Source organism: Nicotiana tabacum, chromosome 14 (genome assembly GCF_000715075.1).
Source record: "Nicotiana tabacum cultivar K326 chromosome 14, ASM71507v2, whole genome shotgun sequence".
Classification (NCBI taxonomy): domain Eukaryota; kingdom Viridiplantae; phylum Streptophyta; class Magnoliopsida; order Solanales; family Solanaceae; genus Nicotiana; species Nicotiana tabacum.
In genome coordinates this window covers 111,609,117-111,630,114 of record NC_134093.1, presented here as the reverse complement: position 1 = coordinate 111,630,114, position 20,998 = coordinate 111,609,117, and the positions used below count along the sequence as shown (strand labels likewise).

General features: G+C 36.7%; 4 protein-coding genes across 4 annotated transcripts; 2 read left to right on the top strand and 2 right to left on the bottom strand.

Moving 5' to 3' along the window:
- Positions 1 to 2,467: 2,467 nt before the first annotated feature.
- Positions 2,468 to 3,427, bottom strand: LOC107772842 (chlorophyll a-b binding protein 40, chloroplastic-like). The gene has a single exon (XM_016592307.2). It carries the CDS (start codon positions 3,350 to 3,352, stop codon positions 2,564 to 2,566), a length of 789 nt encoding a protein of 262 aa, XP_016447793.2. The 5' UTR covers positions 3,353 to 3,427; the 3' UTR covers positions 2,468 to 2,563.
- A 2,808-nt stretch (positions 3,428 to 6,235) lies between these two features.
- LOC107773927 (uncharacterized) lies at positions 6,236 to 14,890 on the top strand. The gene is made up of 10 exons (XM_075230339.1): positions 6,236 to 6,694; positions 8,049 to 8,092; positions 8,397 to 8,496; positions 8,693 to 8,807; positions 9,174 to 9,802; positions 10,679 to 10,952; positions 11,184 to 11,451; positions 12,964 to 13,125; positions 13,248 to 13,712; positions 14,263 to 14,890. The coding sequence occupies exons 1-10, from the start codon at positions 6,493 to 6,495 to the stop codon at positions 14,560 to 14,562; spliced, it is 2,559 nt and encodes an 852-aa protein (XP_075086440.1). The 5' UTR covers positions 6,236 to 6,492; the 3' UTR covers positions 14,563 to 14,890.
- A 904-nt stretch (positions 14,891 to 15,794) lies between these two features.
- LOC107773808 (chlorophyll a-b binding protein 40, chloroplastic-like) lies at positions 15,795 to 16,940 on the bottom strand. The gene has a single exon (XM_016593229.2). The coding sequence runs from the start codon at positions 16,779 to 16,781 to the stop codon at positions 15,978 to 15,980; it is 804 nt and encodes a 267-aa protein (XP_016448715.1). The 5' UTR covers positions 16,782 to 16,940; the 3' UTR covers positions 15,795 to 15,977.
- A 1,225-nt stretch (positions 16,941 to 18,165) lies between these two features.
- On the top strand, positions 18,166 to 19,405 carry LOC107775016 (chlorophyll a-b binding protein 40, chloroplastic). The gene has a single exon (XM_016594679.2). It carries the CDS (start codon positions 18,372 to 18,374, stop codon positions 19,167 to 19,169), a length of 798 nt encoding a protein of 265 aa, XP_016450165.2. The 5' UTR covers positions 18,166 to 18,371; the 3' UTR covers positions 19,170 to 19,405.
- Positions 19,406 to 20,998: the final 1,593 nt, after the last annotated feature.

Genomic DNA, 20,998 nt, shown 5'->3' with positions numbered 1-20,998 from the left:
ACACAAACAAACGTTTAATAAACATTTTCAAACTGGAGTAAAAATTACGTAGATTTTAATCTCCAACAAAATGCCACGAAGGCTTTACTCTCCAAAACGAGAGTACACAAAACCACAAAGGTTTTAGTTTGCAGAATAATAAGAATAACACAAATACAGAAATAAATATTAAATTCCTTAAGATTGCTAGTCCCGCCAATATTGCTGTATTTATAAATAATAATTCTGTAAAATATAAGTTATCATAATGAAACAGTAATTAATTCGAGCCCACTGAATTCACAGTATTTTCTTAAGGAATTTAATTCCCTCCTAGTACCCAAGGTTATGGATTATTTCCTCCCAGGATAGAACGAATCACACACTGGTGTAGCGGTACTTCAAACCCTAGTGTTTCAGCGAACACAAAGTTCGGTAGCAAATCACACTTACAGTTGCTTTGTTTGAAGTTAAAACAATACAGAACAAAGGAGTAGAAACTCAGAAAATCGTATGGAAATGCTGAGAGGAAGGAGTGCAATGTATAGCCAAAGTTGAGCGTTTTCATTTTCAATTTTTGTGTTGTGTGTCTTTCTTCAACAGCTGCTGCACATATTTATAGCAGTCAGCTTTGAAGATAAACGACCCTCCACCCTCCATGGTGGAGCATGCACTAGCTTGTTTGTGGAGTAAGCACTTGGCCATGGTGGGAAGAGCATTAGGCGGCTGCTATTGCAGCTGGTGGTCAATACACGGATTGGAACATATCCGTTACAAATGCGGATAATCTTACGTTAATATTTACTATTAACAAATAAATTTGGTCCAAAAAATTAATTAATCAATTGACCGAAGCCGAGCCGAGCGACGACGACGACGGCACGAGGCTTGCTTTCTTCTTAACTCTTTTAAGAGCTACAAGAAGAGCAATTATATATATACCCACCAAAAATCTTTTCCTGTTCCAATATGGGACAATATCTCATTGTCAAGAGGGAGAAACTTAAAATTTTACTCAAAAATTTTATTTTTCTTCCATTTCCCATTCACCCTCATTTTAAGACTATTTCATCTTAAATAACAAAAATCTCAACAATAATGACATAGAAAATTTTCATATACATCACCCAAGTTTCTACATGTTCAGCCATTAAACTGTTGCATATACATCACCCAAGTTTTTCTTTTTTAAATGTGAAAGCCACATTGGAGAAGTTTTTACAGATATGCCTCTAGCCCATGTAGTTAACAACAACAACAACAAAGCCAGTGAAATCTCACATGTGGGGTCGGAAGAGGGTAGTGTGTACGCAGTTCTTATCCCTACCTAGAGAAAGTAGAGAGGTTATTTCCGGTAGTCGTTCGGCTCAGAACTCTAGCCCATGTAGTTATATGCAGGAAACTAGTATTGTTTTCTGATATATAGCATAAATGCATTAGTTAGTGGCTCTCCGGGAACGTGGAAAGAAGCAGGTGCGGATTTAAGATTTGAAAATTAGCGGGACACCATTGCCTTTAATATAGACATGTCAAATGCTAGCCACAAAATTTTTTAATCTGTTCTGCAGTTTTTCTGTCTTGACAACCACATCATCCTAGTTTTTTTAAGAAATTAATTTACATTTCTGACTGCTCATGAACAGTAATAAAAAATGGCTAATACATTGTCACCACAATTTGACTTTGTTTTCATCCATGTAATGTCAACTTGGTCTTGCATCTTTCCTTGTGCATCCCCCTTAAATGATAAGTATGTGAAAGTTTAACCATAGGCTATTTTATATACAAGAATCTAGCAATTATGTACTAGCAACTTGTATTTTTTTGGGTTTCCCATCGGGTATACAATATTTCCATTGCGGTCCGATTAATTCAAATTCGTATCGGAACTGTCAAAGGTAGCTTTATTCTCTTGACTCGAAACTAAAATCCTCTGGTTAAGGATGGAGAGATATTTAACCCCCCATTATAACTTTTGGTAGTAACTTGCGTGCAAAGGTGGATCCAAGATTTAAACTCTATGGGTTCAACTTTTAATATTTTTAGTATTGAACCTATTATATTTTTAAAGTTATGAGTTCATATCTACTATAAATTCTTACTCGCGTCGAAAGTTATAGGTTCAATTGAACTCCTCGCTGACACAGATCTGCCCCTTGCATGCCATTACTATATGAAAAATGGTGAAAACTGGAAAAAGCTTGTTCAGAAGGACTTGAGGATTGGATTTTCAGGACTCATCAGTATCCAATAGGAAGAGCATTCCAAGAATTTAGATGTATGTAAGAAGAAAAGTTCCTAAATAAATCATTGGCCTCTGTTTTAAATTTCAATATCAATGTCCTCTGCTCTGCAAATTGTTCTTTGAACTTTTAGCCTGCTTTGTTACTACCATTATGTTTGTTTTATTACCTTTGAACTTTTGACTTTGTTCCCTCCTTTTACTAGTACTTAGCTAATTGAAAGCACGGAAAATTTAACTAAGAACTACACAGTTAAAAAAAATCACATAAAATCTCCAGTCATTTACAACTTCACAAGGCCATCAAATAATCTAAAAAAAAAGTGACATCTTTTAAGAACTTCATTTTCCGGGAGCAAAGTTTGTGGCGTAAGCCCAGGCATTGTTGTTAACCGGGTCTGCAAGGTGGTCGGCAAGGTTCTCCAATGGACCCTTTCCGGTGACTATAGCTTGAACGAAGAACCCAAACATGGAGAACATGGCAAGTCTGCCATTCTTGATTTCCTTCACCTTAAGCTCAGCAAAAGCCTCTGGGTCTTCAGCAAGACCCAATGGGTCGAAACTGCCACCAGGGTAAAGTGGGTCAACAACCTCACCAAGAGGCCCACCAGCAACACGGTAACCTTCAATGGCTCCCATCAGTACAACTTGGCAAGCCCAAATGGCCAAGATGCTTTGTGCATGGACCAAACTTGGGTTGCCCAAGTAGTCAAGTCCACCTTCACTAAAAATCTGGGATCCAGCCTTGAACCATACGGCCTCAACGAACTTGACACCGTTACGAGCTAAGAGTTCGGGGAAGACACAACCAAGAGCTCCAAGCATGGCCCATCTGCAGTGAATCACCTCCAACTCGCAGTTCTTAGCAAAAGTTTCTGGATCAGCTGAAAGTCCAGCAGTGTCCCATCCATAATCACCAGGGAACTCACCAGTCAAGTAACTTGGAGCCTCACCAGAGAATGGACCCAAGTACTTGACACGGTCAGGACCATACCATGGGCTACCAGAAGAGACAGGCTTGGCCTTGCTAGCAGTCTTCCTCATAGTAACTTTCCCATTTCCAGTAATTTCAGAGGAAGATGGTGAGAGTTTCACTGCCTTTCCAACAAAAGAAGAGGAAGAGAGAGCCATTGTAGAAATAAAATGATATACTATTGAATGCAGCTACTACTACGCAGAGAATATTTGATTTGTGGTTTGAGTTTCATAGGCTTGCACTAAATGTATATAAATGACTTCAAAGGACCAAAGTCCTTATCCTAGAATATCATTATCTGCTTTCTGATTGGTGTATAACAATTTTGTTAACTTTTCTGCGTTTCATGTCCATTTGGCTAAGTTCTGCACCGTTAAACATGACTAGATTTTTTAGATACATATCTTAATCAAAATATCGAACCTAGATTTTCTCTCTTACAGCCAATGCAAAGTTGCCACGTATGTTTGTGGATTCTTGAAATATCCGCTTGACCAGATCCTAAGAGTAACTCATGGCCATGCAATATTGTCATGCAAAACCTATTAATATGGGTGTTTACATCAAATCCATAGAAACATAATATTTGTTTATATATAAATATTTATTACTTAATCATAATATATTTTATTAGTTTAGCATAAACACCCAATGTGAATAATTATTTACCCTCATTTGACTCTAGAGTCAATTCATACAAAATTAACTAAGAGGTAAACACTATAACCTTTCTTTCAAGTAACCTTCCGAAATTATTGGAGGAATGAGTTATAAGCCATCTTTAATAACTAAAGTTTAGAACTTAATCCATTATTAGCACAAATTTGGTTTGCATCAATTAACTGAAATCATAAACGATTAGAGGCGGAGCCAGTATTTGAAATTTATAGATTCTGAATTTGCCACACATAACCCATAACTCGTCTTAGTTATTGGGCTCGCAATTAAATTTTTATATATATTTAATGAATTTTCTAGTACAAATACAATGTTTAATTAAAAATAACTGGGTTCTGCCGAACTCATACCTTATAGGCCAGCTCTGCCTCTGTCAAAGATATATATTTTAGTTGCATGGAGCTTTTAGTTAGAAGAGTCTGATATTTAAAGGGATGAACAAAGAGAGATAGATAATGAGAGAGAAGAGAACTTAATTGCGTTAAGCAAATTCGAGATACATTTAATCCCAAAATGTATAGCGGAATAACCCACATAATCTCTTGAACCAAACGGAAAGGGCCTTATCATAATTTAGGTAAAAATAGCACGGGTTAGTCAATTTTCGGACAAGTAATTGAAAAATAGTCAGCGTTTGCAAAGTCATTAAAAAATAGTCATTATTTTGCTGCAACACGGAAAGTTCCAGCATAATATACTGGAGATTGACGCACATGTGTATGAACTTACAGCATATTATGCTGGAACTCAACACACGGAAAGTTTCAACATAATATACTGGAGTTTGGAGCGGTACATGTGTATAAACTTCCAGCATATTATGTTGAACTAGTATATTATACTGGAATTCCAATATATTATGCTGGATTATTTTCCGAATTTTGAACAGTATTTTCGTTCATATTTATCTTTACATGAAAAGCGACTAAAATTCGATTACTTTTGAAACTGTGGCTATTTTTCAATTACCACTTGTAAATCTGACTATTTTTGAATTTCACCCGCAATTTAGAGAATGTTATGTGTTATAATCAAATTAATGAATTCGTTTTTAAACAGTTGATCTGTTGTCTGATAACAATTTGATATATATAGCTAGTATAAGTTTGCTTGAATATTCAAGAAAATCCATGCAGATGAATCCATACAATTACGTACTAAAAGAGCAGAATAAGACAAAATATTTAACTATATATTTAAGTACATAATATCATACATTCTCCTTTGGAACCTGAGGAAGAAGCAGAATCAATCTTTTCTAAAGAAACAAACAAACAAAAGGAAAAAAATAAAGAAAATTCATACAATAAAAAACAAGGAAAACGAAAACGGATAGCACACCCTCCACGTACCTAGCAGTTTAAACTTCGGTGACTATCAAAAATATCAAAAAGTTATTTCTCGATTAAAGTCATACACTAGTTATAAAAAAAAAATTAAGATTATCTTTTTTGTAATTAAATATTCAAAAGTGCTTTTTAAAAATATTGCTAAATATAATCTCTTTATTAAATTCTGCAAAAAGTACTACTCAAACTAAATGATTTGACAATCATTTGGATCTCATTGCCTACTGCATCATATGGATAAAAAGTATTATTCTCTGCATGCTTCACATTTATCTAGCCCATATATCAATACAGATAACTAATATGTCTATATCAAGCATTTAAAAGCAGAATTTCTGAATGTAATCGTAATAGTAATTATAACAGGGAAAGCAATCTATCCATGTTACTTATATAAAAAATAAAAGAGAATAACATATATCTAAGTTAGTTTAAACAATGTTTGGATATGAATTTCAATTGAAAATAAAACTAAAGTATTGTAAATCAATATTTCAGTTTAAATATTTCTCAAATTAGTTTCTCACCTTCAAATCAAAATTTTGGATTAAATTATAAAATAAATATCAATTTATAAATAATATTTCAAATTGTACTTGAAATAATGAAGAAAGTTACCAAAATCAAAAATTGTAAAGAAGGGAGGAAGTACAAAAAAAATAAAAGAACAAAAAAGAAACACCAAAAGTTACAAAAAAGGTATATAGAGAGAGAGAAAAAGAAAAAAAATCATAAAAGAGAGAGATTTTTATATATTTAGAAAATATTTTTAGTTGTTTTTAAAAATAATAATCGTGTATATATATATATATATATATATATATATATATATATATATATAATTTTTATAATTATTATAAATATTATAGACATAAAATATAAATATTTTATATGCTTTTGATTAGCGAAATTATTTCGATCTATCGGATAATTTTGTTTTTTGTCCTCTTATATTAACTATACTCTTATTATTAAAGAGAGAAAAGCAATTTAATAGGGGTTTTTCACCCCAAAAAAAAACAAAAAACAAAAAACAAAAAACAGAAATAAAATCAAAACTTCCTCTCATTAGATATCTCCTCTTCGCCGCGGATTCTTTTCACCTTTCACCACTAGAAGAAAAAAAAGCCATAACCGAAGCCGTCAATTCAAAATTCAACTGCAAAATTGATTGTATTTCCAATTGAAATAGATCTACTGGAGTAGAATACACTTCTCTGTTTTTCTGTTTACTGTTTTACATAGAGAGAGAAAGAGAGTAAAGGAGGATGAGTAGTAGCAGAGGAAAAAACAGTAGTAGTAAAAATGGAGGAGGAATTGGAGTAGAATCAATAATACCAGGAGGTTCAAAAAAGATGGTACAAAGTTTAAAGGAAATTGTTAATTTCTGTACTGAAGCTGAGATCTATGCTGTGCTCAAAGATTGTAATATGGACCCTAACGAAGCCGTCAATAAGCTTCTTTCTCAAGGTTAAAACTAAACTCTTTTTAGTATTTTTTTTTTGTAATTAATTTTATGGGTATTTGAGTATTTTTTGGTTCTTTAGTATTGTGTTCATGCATTTTTTCGGTTTTCAGATTATACAGTAAAGAAACTTCTTTTCTTGAATATTATAGTAACAATTATGTTAAACATATATATAGTACCTAAGCTCTTTATTTTCTTCTTTTGTAATTAATTTCTGGGTATTAGGGATATTTTGGGTTTTTAGTTTTGTGTGCATGCAATTTTACAGTTTTCAGATTATATACTAAAGTAACCGCTTTTCTTTTCCAGTTTTCTTTGAGAATTGTAGTAGCAATTATGTTAAAAATATATGCTTTGTTTGAAATACATACACACAGGTAGGTATGGGGTCGTAAGAGTAAGTGGATAAAGAAAAGAAGAATAAATTATTTCTCTTTTTATGCTTTGGAAATTTCTATCTTTGTTTGATTCATTTGTGGTGTCCTGTGTCCTGAGTTTAATGTTCTTTGTAGTCAAGCTTTTGTCTAAGAAAGAAAAATTAATATAATGGATTCTTGTATATCCGTGAAGTTTCTGTATTTGTAATGCTCCATAATTTTTATTATGGAGAAATATCAATTTGGTCAATACAAGATTTGATTTTATGGTAGCCCAAGCCTTGGTGGACAGAGTTACCCGCTACCTATAGGTGGGAGGTAGCAGGTACCCCGTGGAATTAGTCGAGATGCGTGCAAGTTAGCCCGGACACCACAGCTATAGAAAAAAAAAGATTTGATTTGATGGCGTGCATATTGAAAAAATCTCAGAAGAACTTTCGGTGTAAATTATGTTCGGCACGATCCTTGACTCGTCCTTATGTTTTACAGACCGGTTAGACGGCTACCTTTTCACTTGTATTTTCTGAGGTATTTGTGGATTTCCAATCTTATTGTTAATTAGTGTAGGAGCTAAATCAGTGATTTGTGAGCCATTACAAATTTGTACGCGTCAGTCAGATGAGAGGTTGCATTCTGATACTATTTATAAATGCCGTACTTGAACATAATTTAGAACTTATCTTGAGATAACATAGGCTGCCTTTGAGATTGAGCAAGAATCAAGTGTTGGGCGCTGAAAACGCATTAGATTGATTCTTCTGGTGATTTCAGCACTATTGCAATACCTAAGCTGCAGAAAATTTGAACTTCTGTAATTCTGTTGCTAGTCATGTTCTTCCTATGCTCGGTAATAGTTACTTAAACTCACATCTTTGTAGTTATCATGCTAAAAACTGTGTTACTATTTTGTCAATCTTCCTTGCTTGAATAAGTTGATATTTCTTATCACCTTCTAATTTGATGTTTATTAATTGGCTAGATACTTTTCATGAGGTGAAGAGCAAACGAGAAAAGAGAAAAGAGGTTTGTAATCATTACTAAAGCATAAACTCCAAACCAATTTATTTCTTGAATTCTTTAAACTTTTATATCGTTAGAGTCCTGCTTTCTATATTGTTGATGTTCTAACTTTTCCTTTTATTTGATATATGCTGGTATAATCTTGGGGGCACGACATTACACATCCCATTTGATACGTAGCAATATTTTTTTGAAGCGTAGCTTGCTTATAACTGACCTTGAAAAAGTGCTTTTAATGGGTTGTTATGTTGCTTGCTCAAATAGCTGTTCATATCTGTCACTTTACTTCTGTTCATCTTTGGTTCAGAATAAGGATACAACTGAGTCTAGGTCCTGGGTTTCTAGTAGCACGTCAAGCCGTGGCAGCAGGACTGGTGCGGAACGATATGTTGGGCGTGGCGGGTCAGGTATATGCATGTTAATGCACAGTTTCTGAAAGAGAAATTGCTTACTAGATTTCTCGTTTGTTAATTTCCTGTCTAAGGATCAAGTGACCCAACTTGATGGCAAGGTCGACCATTTGGATGGATTAAGTTTAAATTGTGTTTAATTTGTTGTGTTGTCTGATACTGGATCATTTTGCTTTGTAACCAACTTTGACAGAGTCTACCAAGCCTGCTCCTGCTTACAGAAAGGAAAGTGGATCACATACAAACAACTTCTCTTCAACCCCTGGAGTTGTAGGAAGTAACATAGATAGGAGACCAACCGCCGTCAGGTTAGTATTGTTGTCTTGTTAAAAGGTTTAGATTTTTCACAAGATGATCAGTTGCTTTCAGATACTGTCGGTGTAACAGTGTATTAATCCATCGATCCCTGCAGCATGGTCCATTAAGTTTGTCAATGTCTCTTTTGCACTAACGAGAAGTTCTTATCATAATAAAGCTATTTTTGAACAACCAGATTTAATTAGTGGTAATAATCTTTAATTGCTGAATCAAATTATCAAGTTGAATATACTCATAAGAAAATTATTTCTTGTAATCTATCCTTTTAACCATGCATGTTAAGTTGTTCAAACTATTTTTGGGGATGTTTGGCTAGTTTTTGATTTTCCTTTTTATGCTTTTGAATTGTGTTACAGTGATGCTGCTGGAAATGAAAGTAAAAAATTGACACCAGCGGCAGTTGATGGTCATTCAGCTGCTTCACAGCTTTCTTCTGAATATCAACCTACTTGGGGTGGGGTGCCAGGTCAAGTATCAATGGCTGATATTGTGAAAATGGGTAGGCCACAGAGTAAAGTGCCAAGTTTACCTAACGTATCTCACCGTACTACTATTGGTGTCAACCAAAACGATGTTCGGGCACCACCTCCTTATGGTGCATCACATCATAATGTGCAGTTTTCTGATGATCATATGAAGGTTCACGAGGTACATCAGGAACCAGGGGATTATTCATCTCAGCTGCTATCTGCGAACGATGAATGGCCGTTAATTGAGCAGCCATCAGCTGCGAGCCAGCCTGCTGTCTTGGAGCCTCCCACTGATTTCGTGCAACATCCTGATCCATCTGACGTGTCATTTGACAGAATTGATCGTCAAACTGAAATTGACGAGGCACAAGGGGGAGATGACAGTGCTAATGAAGATCTCGGTAGTTCTCTCTCCAGTAGAAAGTTGCAGGAGGATAATGCTGATAGTGCTTCTCTCGATGACAATGACCTCTACCAATATCAACACCAGAATCACACTTTTGAGCATCAACAAGGTGAATATATGTGTGTTTTGGTTTGGCATGAGATATGCATTTCATCATTTAACATATTAATCTCATTGTTTTAGTTTAATTGAAGTGGAATTGGTTGGTGTTTTAGCATCGTTAGATGTAGATCTGTTTATCTGCGTAAATTGGAAGATAGAATTAGTAGAAAGTGATGGATGTTCATCTTAACGGTCTGCAGACTTGGGGGTTGTTTGGTTCAGAAACAAGTTATGCAGGAATTGTACGCATCAATTGTAATGTATGTATTGTTTTGGAAGGAATAGTAATATAGGGATTGTGGATTATTTCTTGTTGAATGTTTGGGTTGATATATTACATATTAGTGTACAGTGTATGCTCTAAAATATTTGTTACTTTGTAAACAAAATTAAAAATTTCTTACTATTATGAGGGTTAGTTTGATCATTTTAGCATTTTAATCCATGTATTACTAATACCCGCAATCTTATTCCTCATTCTATCCCGCACAAAATAATACATAGATGCCCGCATAACTTTTGCAGGTATTATTTATGAAAAAACAAAAAGGACACATTGTATTAATTAATATTACTGATATCTATTTGGAGATCAAAATCTCCTCAAATCCCAACCGAACAATGTATAAACTTATGTTGAATTATATGTGGAGATTATATGTCTTAAACTCCCAGCCAAACGGCCCTTTAATGTACTACTTTACTGCCATCTTTATCTAATGCTAACATTGCGACAGTCTGTTTGTCTTATCTACTACCGATGGATATGTAGCATATCAGAAACCTAATTGTTTTAGATTGTTGGTACAACAGTAGTTGTGCCATTCAAATATTTTAATGTACTGCTCTTTTTTATATAAGAATGTTCTTTATCTTGTGGCAGTTGAAGATGTTAACGCCTTAGCTTCTTCAGTCGCTACGAACTTGCAACAACTAAGTATAGAGGACGATCGGGGTTTTCCATCTGATGGAGATGGTCCATCCGTTTTGATTCCAGACCATCTTCAAGTTCAAACAGCGGACTGCTCACACCTAAGTTTTGGTAGCTTTGGTGGTGTGTCCTTTTCTGGATCACATGCCTCTGCCCCTGCGAAAACTAGCTTGGAAGAAGCACCAAAGGATGCGGATAGTTCTTCAGTTGGGCACTTGGGCACCAGGTTTGTAAATCTGTTAAATCGATCACATCTTTGTTTCTACTAAAATGATGATTTAGTATGTTTTTCCATCTAAAATTTATACACAACGCTCTCTTTATCAATATTTGAAAGTGATATTGCTTTAGTAAAAAAAGATATTTTTCCTGTGTATAGATGTACAAAACAAGAGAGATCTGTGCAAAGCATAGGGAAAGGCTAGTTCTTTAATTTTTAAATTACATTATTTTGCAGGGCTTCTGAATACTATGGTGATGAAACTCTCAGAAATGAGTCTGATAGTAATTTATTCCATAGAACTAATGCAAGTTCTGGAAACTACGATTTGCCATCTGCTGCACAACCAGAATCTCTGAAAGCAGAAACTAGTGAGCATGGGCATCAATACTCCTATCCGTCCTCTGCTGCTAGCTATTCATACGAAAGTGCTCAAAAATTGAATGCAGCATTTAGCCAGCCACAGACAAGTTCTCATATGCAGAGTCTTGCTCCTTTTTCAAATGTGAGTAAGAAAACCTTTTCTGCCTTTTGTTCAGGATGTAAAATGGTTTCCTGTTCTCTCCTTGGGATACATTTCCTGTTGTTTGCAAAAAAAATTCCAAATATTAAAACTTCCAAGTTTGAAGATGACTTTAGTTTAAGTGTATTCGGCGAGTGAGGCAAGGAATTGCAATTGTGTTAGATATTTAGTTATGAGTGGCGTTGAGGAAAGGAATTGCTGCATCAGGAGTTGCAAAATTGGCAGTTGCTATTTTGTTAATATTTGAGTTACAAGCGGCATTTTGATGTGGAGCTTAGTTAGCTTTGTATTCTGCAATCTGCCTTTTTACTCATTGGATGATATTTTAAGAGTTTTGAAAGAATGGAATAGACTTATCTGGCTGTTAAACTTTCTTTTCTAGTGGAGAGATGCATGTATAACGAAAAGTTTTGCATGGTTCTGTGACCTCTCTGGTTAGGTGTTCCGTTACCCTTGAGAGCTTTGGTATACATGTTCTATGTTGGAAGTAAAGACTTAAACCGTTGAAATCATATGCATACTTCTCTTGCACTCTGGTGTGATCCTTTTACCTGAAAATATGAAAATAATGCATTGAGGTGTATTGTACATTTAAGGAAAAAAACTTCTGCATGTCTCTGGATAACTGCTTTGATAAGGAGTCACCGGCTTACTTAATTTTTTTTGATAACCGTGGTGTCCGGGCCAGCTTGCGGGCTCTTCGACTAATTTCATTGTATACCTTCTACCTCTCACCAGCAAGCAACGGGTACTAGGTAACTCTATCCACCAAGGCAGATGAGAAGAAATCACCTAGTGTTTCTGCCTCTGTTGGGATTTGAGCCTGAGACCTCACGTTCTCAACCCACTAGGCCACACCCTAGGGCGTGAGTCACCATCTTACTTATTTTGAAGTTTAACTTTGTAATATTATAAAATTCAAGTAATGAACTGAGGTCTGGGTCTGATCTTGTCACATAAACTTACTCAGCCTTTACTCTTTACTTTTTTGGCGTTTTGGTGGAAAAGAAAAGTACTTTAGTCCTTGTAAGTCTTCTTTGCTGTGTAAAGTCGCTCATATTTGTGGCTCCTTTGTGATGGGGAGACACATAATATCAGCAGTGTTTCATTCTCTTTAATTTGTATTTCAAGTGCTTAATGTAAGTTTGGTGTTTGCTAGCTTTTAACTAATATATATTCTAACATATAATAGCATTAATTCTCTCGAGTCTTGGCCCTCAGTGATTACGAATCCCAAGTAGCCAGATTATTTGTTAACTTTTGTGAAGGTGTATAGTGTTTGGTGCACTTTGATGGATAAATATTTTATTAAAGAAAAATGTTCCAAGTAGCGGAATATCTGCAATGCCCCCAACAGAGCAGTAAAGAAGCACGTCATTTATCAAAAAATTACTAGAGGAGCATGTTAATGAGATCTGAGTTACCATTTTATCTGCCGTAGAATAGTATCTGTTGCTCTACCTAATTTTCTCTCTTACTAATTTATTCGAGTAGGTCTACACAAATTCTTTACAGAGTACCTTGTTGGCTGGTAACGTTCATCCTGGTCGAGAGTCGGAGCTTTCTTATTCACCTTATCCAACAACACAAGCAATGCCAACAAAATATGGCAACTCAGTTTCATCAATCAGTGGCGCAACAATTTCCATGCCTGAGGTAATGTGTCTGCCTGTATCCAATAGATATTTCACAGTATACTTCGATTATCCATCCAATTTTTTCTCCCTTTGCTCTTGTTTCATTGGTGCGTCATAGTTGATTGTGTTGTGTTTCCGCAGGCTTTGAAGACAGTTGGTTTTTTATCAGCACAGCCTACTCAGCAGCAGATGCTTTCTGGAACTAGCGTCCCCGCCGGACCTGCCGTACCGCAACATCTAACTGTACACCCATATGCTCAACCAACTGTTCCACTAGGACCATTTGCCAACATGATTAGTTATCCCTTTATGCATCAGAACTATCCATATATGCCGTCTGCATTCCAACAAGCATTTCCTGGTAACAGCACTTATCATCAGTCGCTTGCGGCAATGCTCCCCCAATATAAGAATAGTGCTTCTGTCGACAGTTTGCCGCAGTCTGCCAGTATTCCTTCTGGATATGGTGCTTTCGGAAATACAACTGCTATCCCGGGGAACTTCCCAATCAACCCCGCTGCTGCTCCTTCTGGCACTAACTTAAGTTACGATGACGTATTGAGCTCTCAGTACAAGGATACCAATCATTTGATGTCTCTTCAGCAGGTAACCTGTTCTTTTTTACAAGCACAACTATTCCTATCGACCCCCCCCCCCCCCCCCACACACACACACTAAAAAAAAAAAAAACCCAAAACAAAAGTAGCTACCTTGTGTCATTTTGGCGGTGTGCAATTAGTAACTTCTACTGTGAAAGTGTGTATAATTCCTTTTGTTGCAAGTATAGAAGAAAAGTATACTTAATAAATATAGAAAAAGGTCATACCTACCCCAGTACTTTTTGTAAAGGTTTACAGTTACCCTCCTTTTACAGTTTGACTCGCTAGTGTCCTTGCGTTTAATCTTTTGGGTTACAAATATCCTTACTTACTAACAGGGACTTGGTTATCACTAATTAGTCCCAAATTTTTTTTATGAGCACCTGAGTTGGCGACGTGGCCTTTTTTGAATTTTGTTTGGTTAATTACATTTGTCAAGTTCTACCTTGGGTGGTTGGCACGAAACTTAGAAATGCAGTGTAATGTCCCTGGTTCTATCTGCGCTGTCTTTCAGCACTGCGTATCGCCCTCCTTTATTTGACACTCTTTTATTTCAGAGTGAGAATTCAGCTTTGTGGCATCATGGACTTGGTTCAAGAACAATTTCAGCTGTTCCTGCCAACACGTACTATGGCTTTCAGGGACAAAATCAGCAAACGGCTGGTGGATTTAGGCAAGGTCAGCAGCCGTCACAAAGCTATGGATCTTTGGGGGGTTACCCACATTTCTACAATTCTCAGGCTGGTATCTCATTGGATCAACAGCAGCAACAAAACCTTCAGGATGCAGCGTCGTTGGCTGGTTCTCAAGGTCAGCCGAAGCAATCTCAACAACAGCTATGGCAAAACGGCTACTAATCTTGCTGCCTCCTTGTTTTATTGGGGTCTTGTAACGAGTGTGAAAGTGGCCTTTCGAGCAATTTCTGTGGAAATAACCATCGTTCATGATCCCCGAAGGGACTTGACCGGCTACTGCCCTGTGCTATGAGGCTGCACTTTACGTGTTTATCCTCAGAGTTAAATGTAACGTAGGAATGTCTGAGCTAACGCAGTGCTAGTTGGCGCGTTTGTTTCTCTTAACTCTTGTTACACAGTTAACCCCCTTTTGCTGTTTTCTCATCTATAGTTAGAAGTTGTGTTCTGTTTCCCACTAGTAATCTACTTCCTCCGTTCCAGTTTATACGAATTTATTTTCTTTTTGGTCAGTTCGAAAAAGCACGACCCCTTTTATATTTGGAAACAGTTTAGCTTAAACTTCCAATTCAAATCTTAATAAGAAACTTTTATAACCAGATCTCTTTTTGACTTGTTTAGGATCACATATTCACAAAGTCTTTATTTTTTCTTATAAACCTCATGCAATAGTTAAACAAGTTGATATAAATTGGATCGGAGGGAGTATTTCCATTTGCTTTCTGCTTTGCTGTCCAGTAAAATTTTGCGCATAAATGGGATGAAATATTGGTAAGGTTAATGTGGGTTGTACTGATCTTTATATAGTACAATCAGGTTTCTCTATAACAATATCTCTATATGATAATTATTCACTATAAAAGTCAATTTTTTTTTCGGAATCAATTTTTATGTTATGTTATAATATATGTTCTATATAATAATACTTCAGTGTAACAACCAAAATCTGAGAATGCAAGGTCAAAAATATAGATGATTAGTACCTCCTAAGTTTTCAAGGAAAAACACTGAATCCAAACTAAAATCGTTTGCAGAATTAGGTGACCAGAATTGAAGCAAGGAAAGGGTATTTGCTATGTGAAGAAAGATATGATATTAATGCTAGATGAGATAAAGTTTATGTTCTATGTATTTACGATGCGAAAAATATTTATACAATCATATTATTTTTAAGATAATAATAGGTAAATCTCTTGGTAAGCCTCAATTAGTAACATGGAAAAATGATAATTAACCTTTAACATATGATAAAATTTATTGATAGAGTAAAATAAACAACAAAGACCTGTTCTTTGGACATTCTTTTGTTCTGTATTTTCACTACCATTTTAAATCGCTAAGCACTTTGAAATCACAAAGAAGTACAATATTAAAGATTGGAACTGCAATAAAGAATATGATAGATTCACATGCTCGTCATTAATTAATCCAAATCAATTTACACCACATTACAATCTCTTTAATGAACCCATAACCCAGAATGCTAAAAATAAACTCTGACCCTTCTTTGGGTTCATCACTCACAAGCTACATACTTAGTCTCACACTACTTGAAGATTAGAGATCAACTTTTGTTAAATTCACTTTCCGGGAACAAAGTTTGTGGCATAGGCCCAAGCATTGTTGTTTACTGGGTCTGCAAGATGGTCAGCAAGGTTCTCCAATGGACCTTTTCCGGTAACGATAGCCTGAACGAAGAATCCAAACATGGAGAACATAGCAAGTCTGCCATTCTTGATCTCCTTTACCTTGAGCTCAGCAAAAGCCTCTGGATCTTCAGCAAGACCCAATGGGTCGAAACTGCCACCAGGGTAAAGTGGGTCAACAACCTCACCGAGAGGTCCACCAGCAACACGGTAACCCTCAACTGCTCCCATCAACACGACTTGGCAAGCCCAGATGGCCAAGATGCTTTGAGCGTGGACCAAACTTGGGTTACCCAAGTAGTCAAGTCCACCCTCGCTGAAAATTTGGGATCCAGCCTTGAACCATACAGCTTCACCGAACTTGATACCATTACGGGCCAAGAGTTCAGGGAAGACACAACCAAGAGCTCCAAGCATGGCCCATCTGCAGTGGATCACTTCCAATTCACGGTTCTTGGCAAATGTTTCTGGGTCAGCTGAAAGTCCAGCAGTGTCCCACCCGTAGTCACCAGGGAACTCACCGGTCAAGTAGCTTGGAGACTCGCCAGAGAATGGTCCCAAGTACTTGACGCGGTCAGGACCATACCATGGGCTGCCAGAAGAGACAGGCTTGGCCTTGCTAGCAGTCTTCCTCATGGTGACTTTTCCATTTCCCGTGATTTCAGAGGAAGATGGTGAGAGTTTCACCGCCTTTCCGGCAAAAGAAGGGGAAGAGACAGCCATTGTAGAAGCAGCCATGGTTTAGCAAGGAGAAGTAAGTGTTTTTTTGATGGCTGAAGTAATAGAGATGTTAGCTGTGGTGATGTAGTCCGTTGGGCTTAAATATTTATATAGGGAGTGAGTGAAAGAGTTCTTATCTTATGATATCTCTATCTACAATTTCATTGGATTTCAAGATTTCACTAGCATTAGTTCTTGTCGACTTGGCATGTTGTATTCCACCAATCTTTCCAAGATTTTACTATAAAAATATGTGGCTTTAAATTGCAAACTGTCCTATAAGCTGGTCTGGCAAAATTATATTGCACACTGTCTTGTGGTTTTACCTGGTAAATCTTACAGTTTTTCTTCTGTGGGTCTGTTTGATATTGCCATGCATGTATCACTTTGAAGTCTGCAAAATAAAAAACTGAAGTCTGCAAAATAAAATTTCTGAATTTAATCTCTACACAAGTACACATGCTTTAAGTCTGTAAAGCCACAACTAAAATAAGACATGAATTTCTCAATGAGGTTTTAATTTGTGAAGGACAGCCGGGTGCATTCAGCTCTCACTATGCGTAGGGTCCGGGGAAGGGCCCGATCATAAGGGTCTATTGTACGCAACTTTACCCTACATTTCTGTAAGAGACTGTTTCCACAGCTTCAATCGTTAGTTTTTACATTAATTGTGGTCCAAAATTTAAATGGCAAGAATTTATTTAGTACCATTTTAACGGAGAATAAAAGTGATCTATCGAATAGTTTAAGGGTAATTTTGGCACTTTTGTGTTAGTTAAATGCATCACCACCAAGAGCCTATACATATGTATATTCATTCAAATTCAGACAATTTATTGACGTAGCCTATAGGTGATTATAACCTCACCACTACCGCACTACGTACCCCCCTCCCCCACCCAAAAACAATTTCTACTTTATTTCAAATGCAAAAAATTTCAATTGAACCACCAAAAGATTGTGATTGAATGATAAATACTCCTTCATCCTAATAAGAGGTCTGGGATTCAAGCACTACGTATAGAGTCGCTTTTGATATAGAGCGTTTTACCCCTAAAATGAGATATTTTAGCACGGATCCGAATTAGTCGGACAGCAAAACGGATGTCGAATACCGAATGGAAAATAAATAAGACTTCAATTGAAGCATCAAAGTTTTTCTTTGTCTCATTGTCAATTTGCTCATACTAGTGGTCCAAATTAATGTGCAGAAGTGTGTGAACAATGCATGACCATTAGTTACTCTTATGCTCTGGCCAAGTGGATATTAGTATATTGCAATAATCCATAATCAGACGTGGGAACTCCAGATTGGCTATAAGATAGGAAATCTGCATTGGGTTAGATTTTTTAAACATAATGTATCTAAAAATATCTAGTCATTTTTAACAGTGCACAACTTTGCCAAATGGACAACAATGCAAAAGGTTACAAATTGTCATCCACCAATCAAAAACCAGATACTGATATTCATGGATAAGTATTCTGGGCAATTTTGAGTCATTTATATACAGATGGTGCAAGCCCATTAAACTCATCAAGCCACAAATCAAAATATTCTTTCTCTGTAGTAGCTGCATTCAAGAGTTTTCTCATTTTATTTCTACAATGGCAGCTGCTACAATGGCTCTTTCTTCCCCTTCTTTTGCCGGAAAGGCGGTAAAACTCTCACCATCTGAAACCACTGGAAATGGGAAAGTTACCATGAGGAAGACTGCAAGCAAGGCCAAGCCTGTCTCTTCTGGCAGCCCATGGTACGGTCCTGATCGTGTCAAGTACTTGGGGCCATTCTCTGGTGAGTCCCCAAGCTACTTGACTGGTGAGTTCCCTGGTGATTATGGATGGGACACCGCTGGACTTTCAGCTGATCCAGAAACTTTCGCCAAAAACCGCGAGTTAGAGGTGATCCACTGCAGATGGGCCATGCTTGGAGCTCTTGGTTGTGTTTTCCCTGAGCTCTTGGCACGTAATGGTGTCAAGTTCGGTGAAGCTGTATGGTTCAAGGCAGGATCTCAAATTTTCAGCGAGGGTGGACTTGATTACCTGGGCAACCCAAGTTTGGTCCACGCACAAAGTATTTTGGCCATTTGGGCTTGTCAAGTTGTGTTGATGGGAGCTGTTGAGGGTTACCGTGTTGCTGGTGGACCTCTTGGTGAGGTTGTTGACCCACTTTACCCTGGTGGTAGTTTCGACCCATTGGGTCTTGCTGAAGACCCAGAGGCTTTTGCTGAGCTCAAGGTAAAGGAGATCAAGAATGGTAGACTTGCTATGTTCTCCATGTTTGGATTCTTTGTTCAAGCTATCGTCACCGGAAAGGGTCCATTGGAGAACCTTGCCGACCATCTTGCAGACCCAGTTAACAACAATGCCTGGGCTTACGCCACAAACTTTGTTCCCGGAAAGTGAAGTTCTTAACTAAGAGTCTCTTCTAGTAATTGATTGATTGATAGCCTGTAAAGCTAGCTATTGTAAATTACCGGAGATTATATATGGATTTTTATTTTGTCTCCAATAATTGTTTAGTTCCATATATTTTTGCACCTTCATTTTAAAACAGCAGAATCAGACTCAACTGCCAGGTTGTATGTAGTTGCATATTAATCTATCAGAAAGGCATGGCCAATCCATATGTCATTACAAAATTTTATCTTGTGCCAATCTCCGATTTAAGTTACGCCATGTTGCTCGGATTCTTAAAAAATATAATAAAGTGCATTTTGGAGGATCCGACAGATGTGTGGCCATATTTTCGGAGAGCCCGACCAACATAAACGCTATGTAACATTTTTTGACTAAGCAATGATTTGATGATGATATATTGCTGACTAAATGGCTGATGAAGGCATTCTAGTTTTTCAAGATCAATTTTCCGAAGGAAGAAGGCCAACTAATTTTGAATTGCTACAGTATGTGCCAATATATGGTCTGTGCAGCTCAGAATGAATTTCACGTTGAGCTCCCTCCAAAGATCAAGTTAAGCAGGTGGAGGTAGAGGTTCGGATACAGGTACTCAAATAGTGTATTTGTGTTAAGAAGTTCATTAAATATATGCAAATATTAAATTTAGAACCCGGCTAGTTATTAATACTTGAAATTGTTATTTTAAAATCCAGAACCCATAAGGTTTGAAATGCTCGCGCCGTCTCTGTTGAAATATTATACGGATGGAGCTAGTAGGGGGAAATCGAGGGACAAGTTCATATGCTTTGGCGGAGCCAGGATCTTCATCAAGGGGAGTCAAAATATAAAGAAACAAACCCACCAAGAAGTCAAGGGGTGTCATTATATAGTATATATATATATATATATTTTAAAAATCATTACCAAGCTATACAATGTAATTTTCCGGCGAAGGGGTGTCGATTGACACCCCTTTGGTGCATGTAGCTACGCCACTGGCTTTATGTATACGTGATATGTTTTTGGCTATGTTACGTGGGCTCTCCAAAACAGCTGTCGCATCCTCACAAAATATACTACTTTTGGAGGATCCAACACGCACTCATCTACATTTCTGAAGAGTCCGAGCAACATATGTTTTTGGCGATTTAATTCATGCAAGAGAAAAAAAGTCATGAATGTACCAATGTTGAAGCAGAAGCTATAAATGACGCGATGTCCTTTTGTGTTGCCAGATATATGCCTCAGGTGATCATTGAAACTGATTCATTATTATTGAAAAACATTCCGGTGGATATATTTGCAGCTACATAGAACAGTTCAGCTTGTTCTTATGAGGAGAAGAGTGCACTATCTGCATCCCTGGAGTTGAGACTTCAATCCACATATGTTAGGACTTTGAAGACAAACATTGGGTGTTCATGGAACATATTCTATGTAACTTAAAAAGGAGCCTTTGGACGACTCTTCATATCACATCAAATCCAGTGTTTCATAAAAAATAAAAAAAATATTATGGTTGACTATCATTTCTTTTGTTAAAAGATCCATGAGCACTTGATTTCCACTGCCTACATGAAGATAGGAGACTAATTAACTAGTTGTTCACTGGCATTAACCGAAACTCGAGTTGATTATTTTTGTAATAAGCTGAGCGCGATCATTATCGATGGGCCAGCTTGAGGGAGACTGCTACAGATGAACATAAATGTCCTTTGGTATAATGTACATAGTAGCAATTATGTTTAGGGGCGGAGCCAGAGACCAAGTTATGGGTTCGGCCGAACCCAGTAAATTTGGTTCAAACTTTGTATTCGTTTTTAAGAAACCCATTT

What these genes read in the sequence shown, in the direction of transcription:
- LOC107773927 (XM_075230339.1), top strand. Translation starts at nt 6,493, where the DNA reads ATGAGTAGTAGCAGAGGAAAAAACAGTAGTAGTAAAAATGGAGGAGGA. An exon ending in AGGAGACCAACCGCCGTCAG is followed by an intron (nt 8,808 to 9,173) that starts GTTAGTATTGTT and finishes ATTGTGTTACAG; the next exon opens with TGATGCTGCTGGAAATGAAA. An exon ending in GTTGGGCACTTGGGCACCAG is followed by an intron (nt 10,953 to 11,183) that starts GTTTGTAAATCT and finishes ATTATTTTGCAG; the next exon opens with GGCTTCTGAATACTATGGTG.
- LOC107775016 (XM_016594679.2), top strand. Translation starts at nt 18,372, where the DNA reads ATGGCAGCTGCTACAATGGCTCTTTCTTCCCCTTCTTTTGCCGGAAAG.
- LOC107773808 (XM_016593229.2), bottom strand. Translation starts at nt 16,781, where the DNA reads ATGGCTGCTTCTACAATGGCTGTCTCTTCCCCTTCTTTTGCCGGAAAG.
- LOC107772842 (XM_016592307.2), bottom strand. Translation starts at nt 3,352, where the DNA reads ATGGCTCTCTCTTCCTCTTCTTTTGTTGGAAAGGCAGTGAAACTCTCA.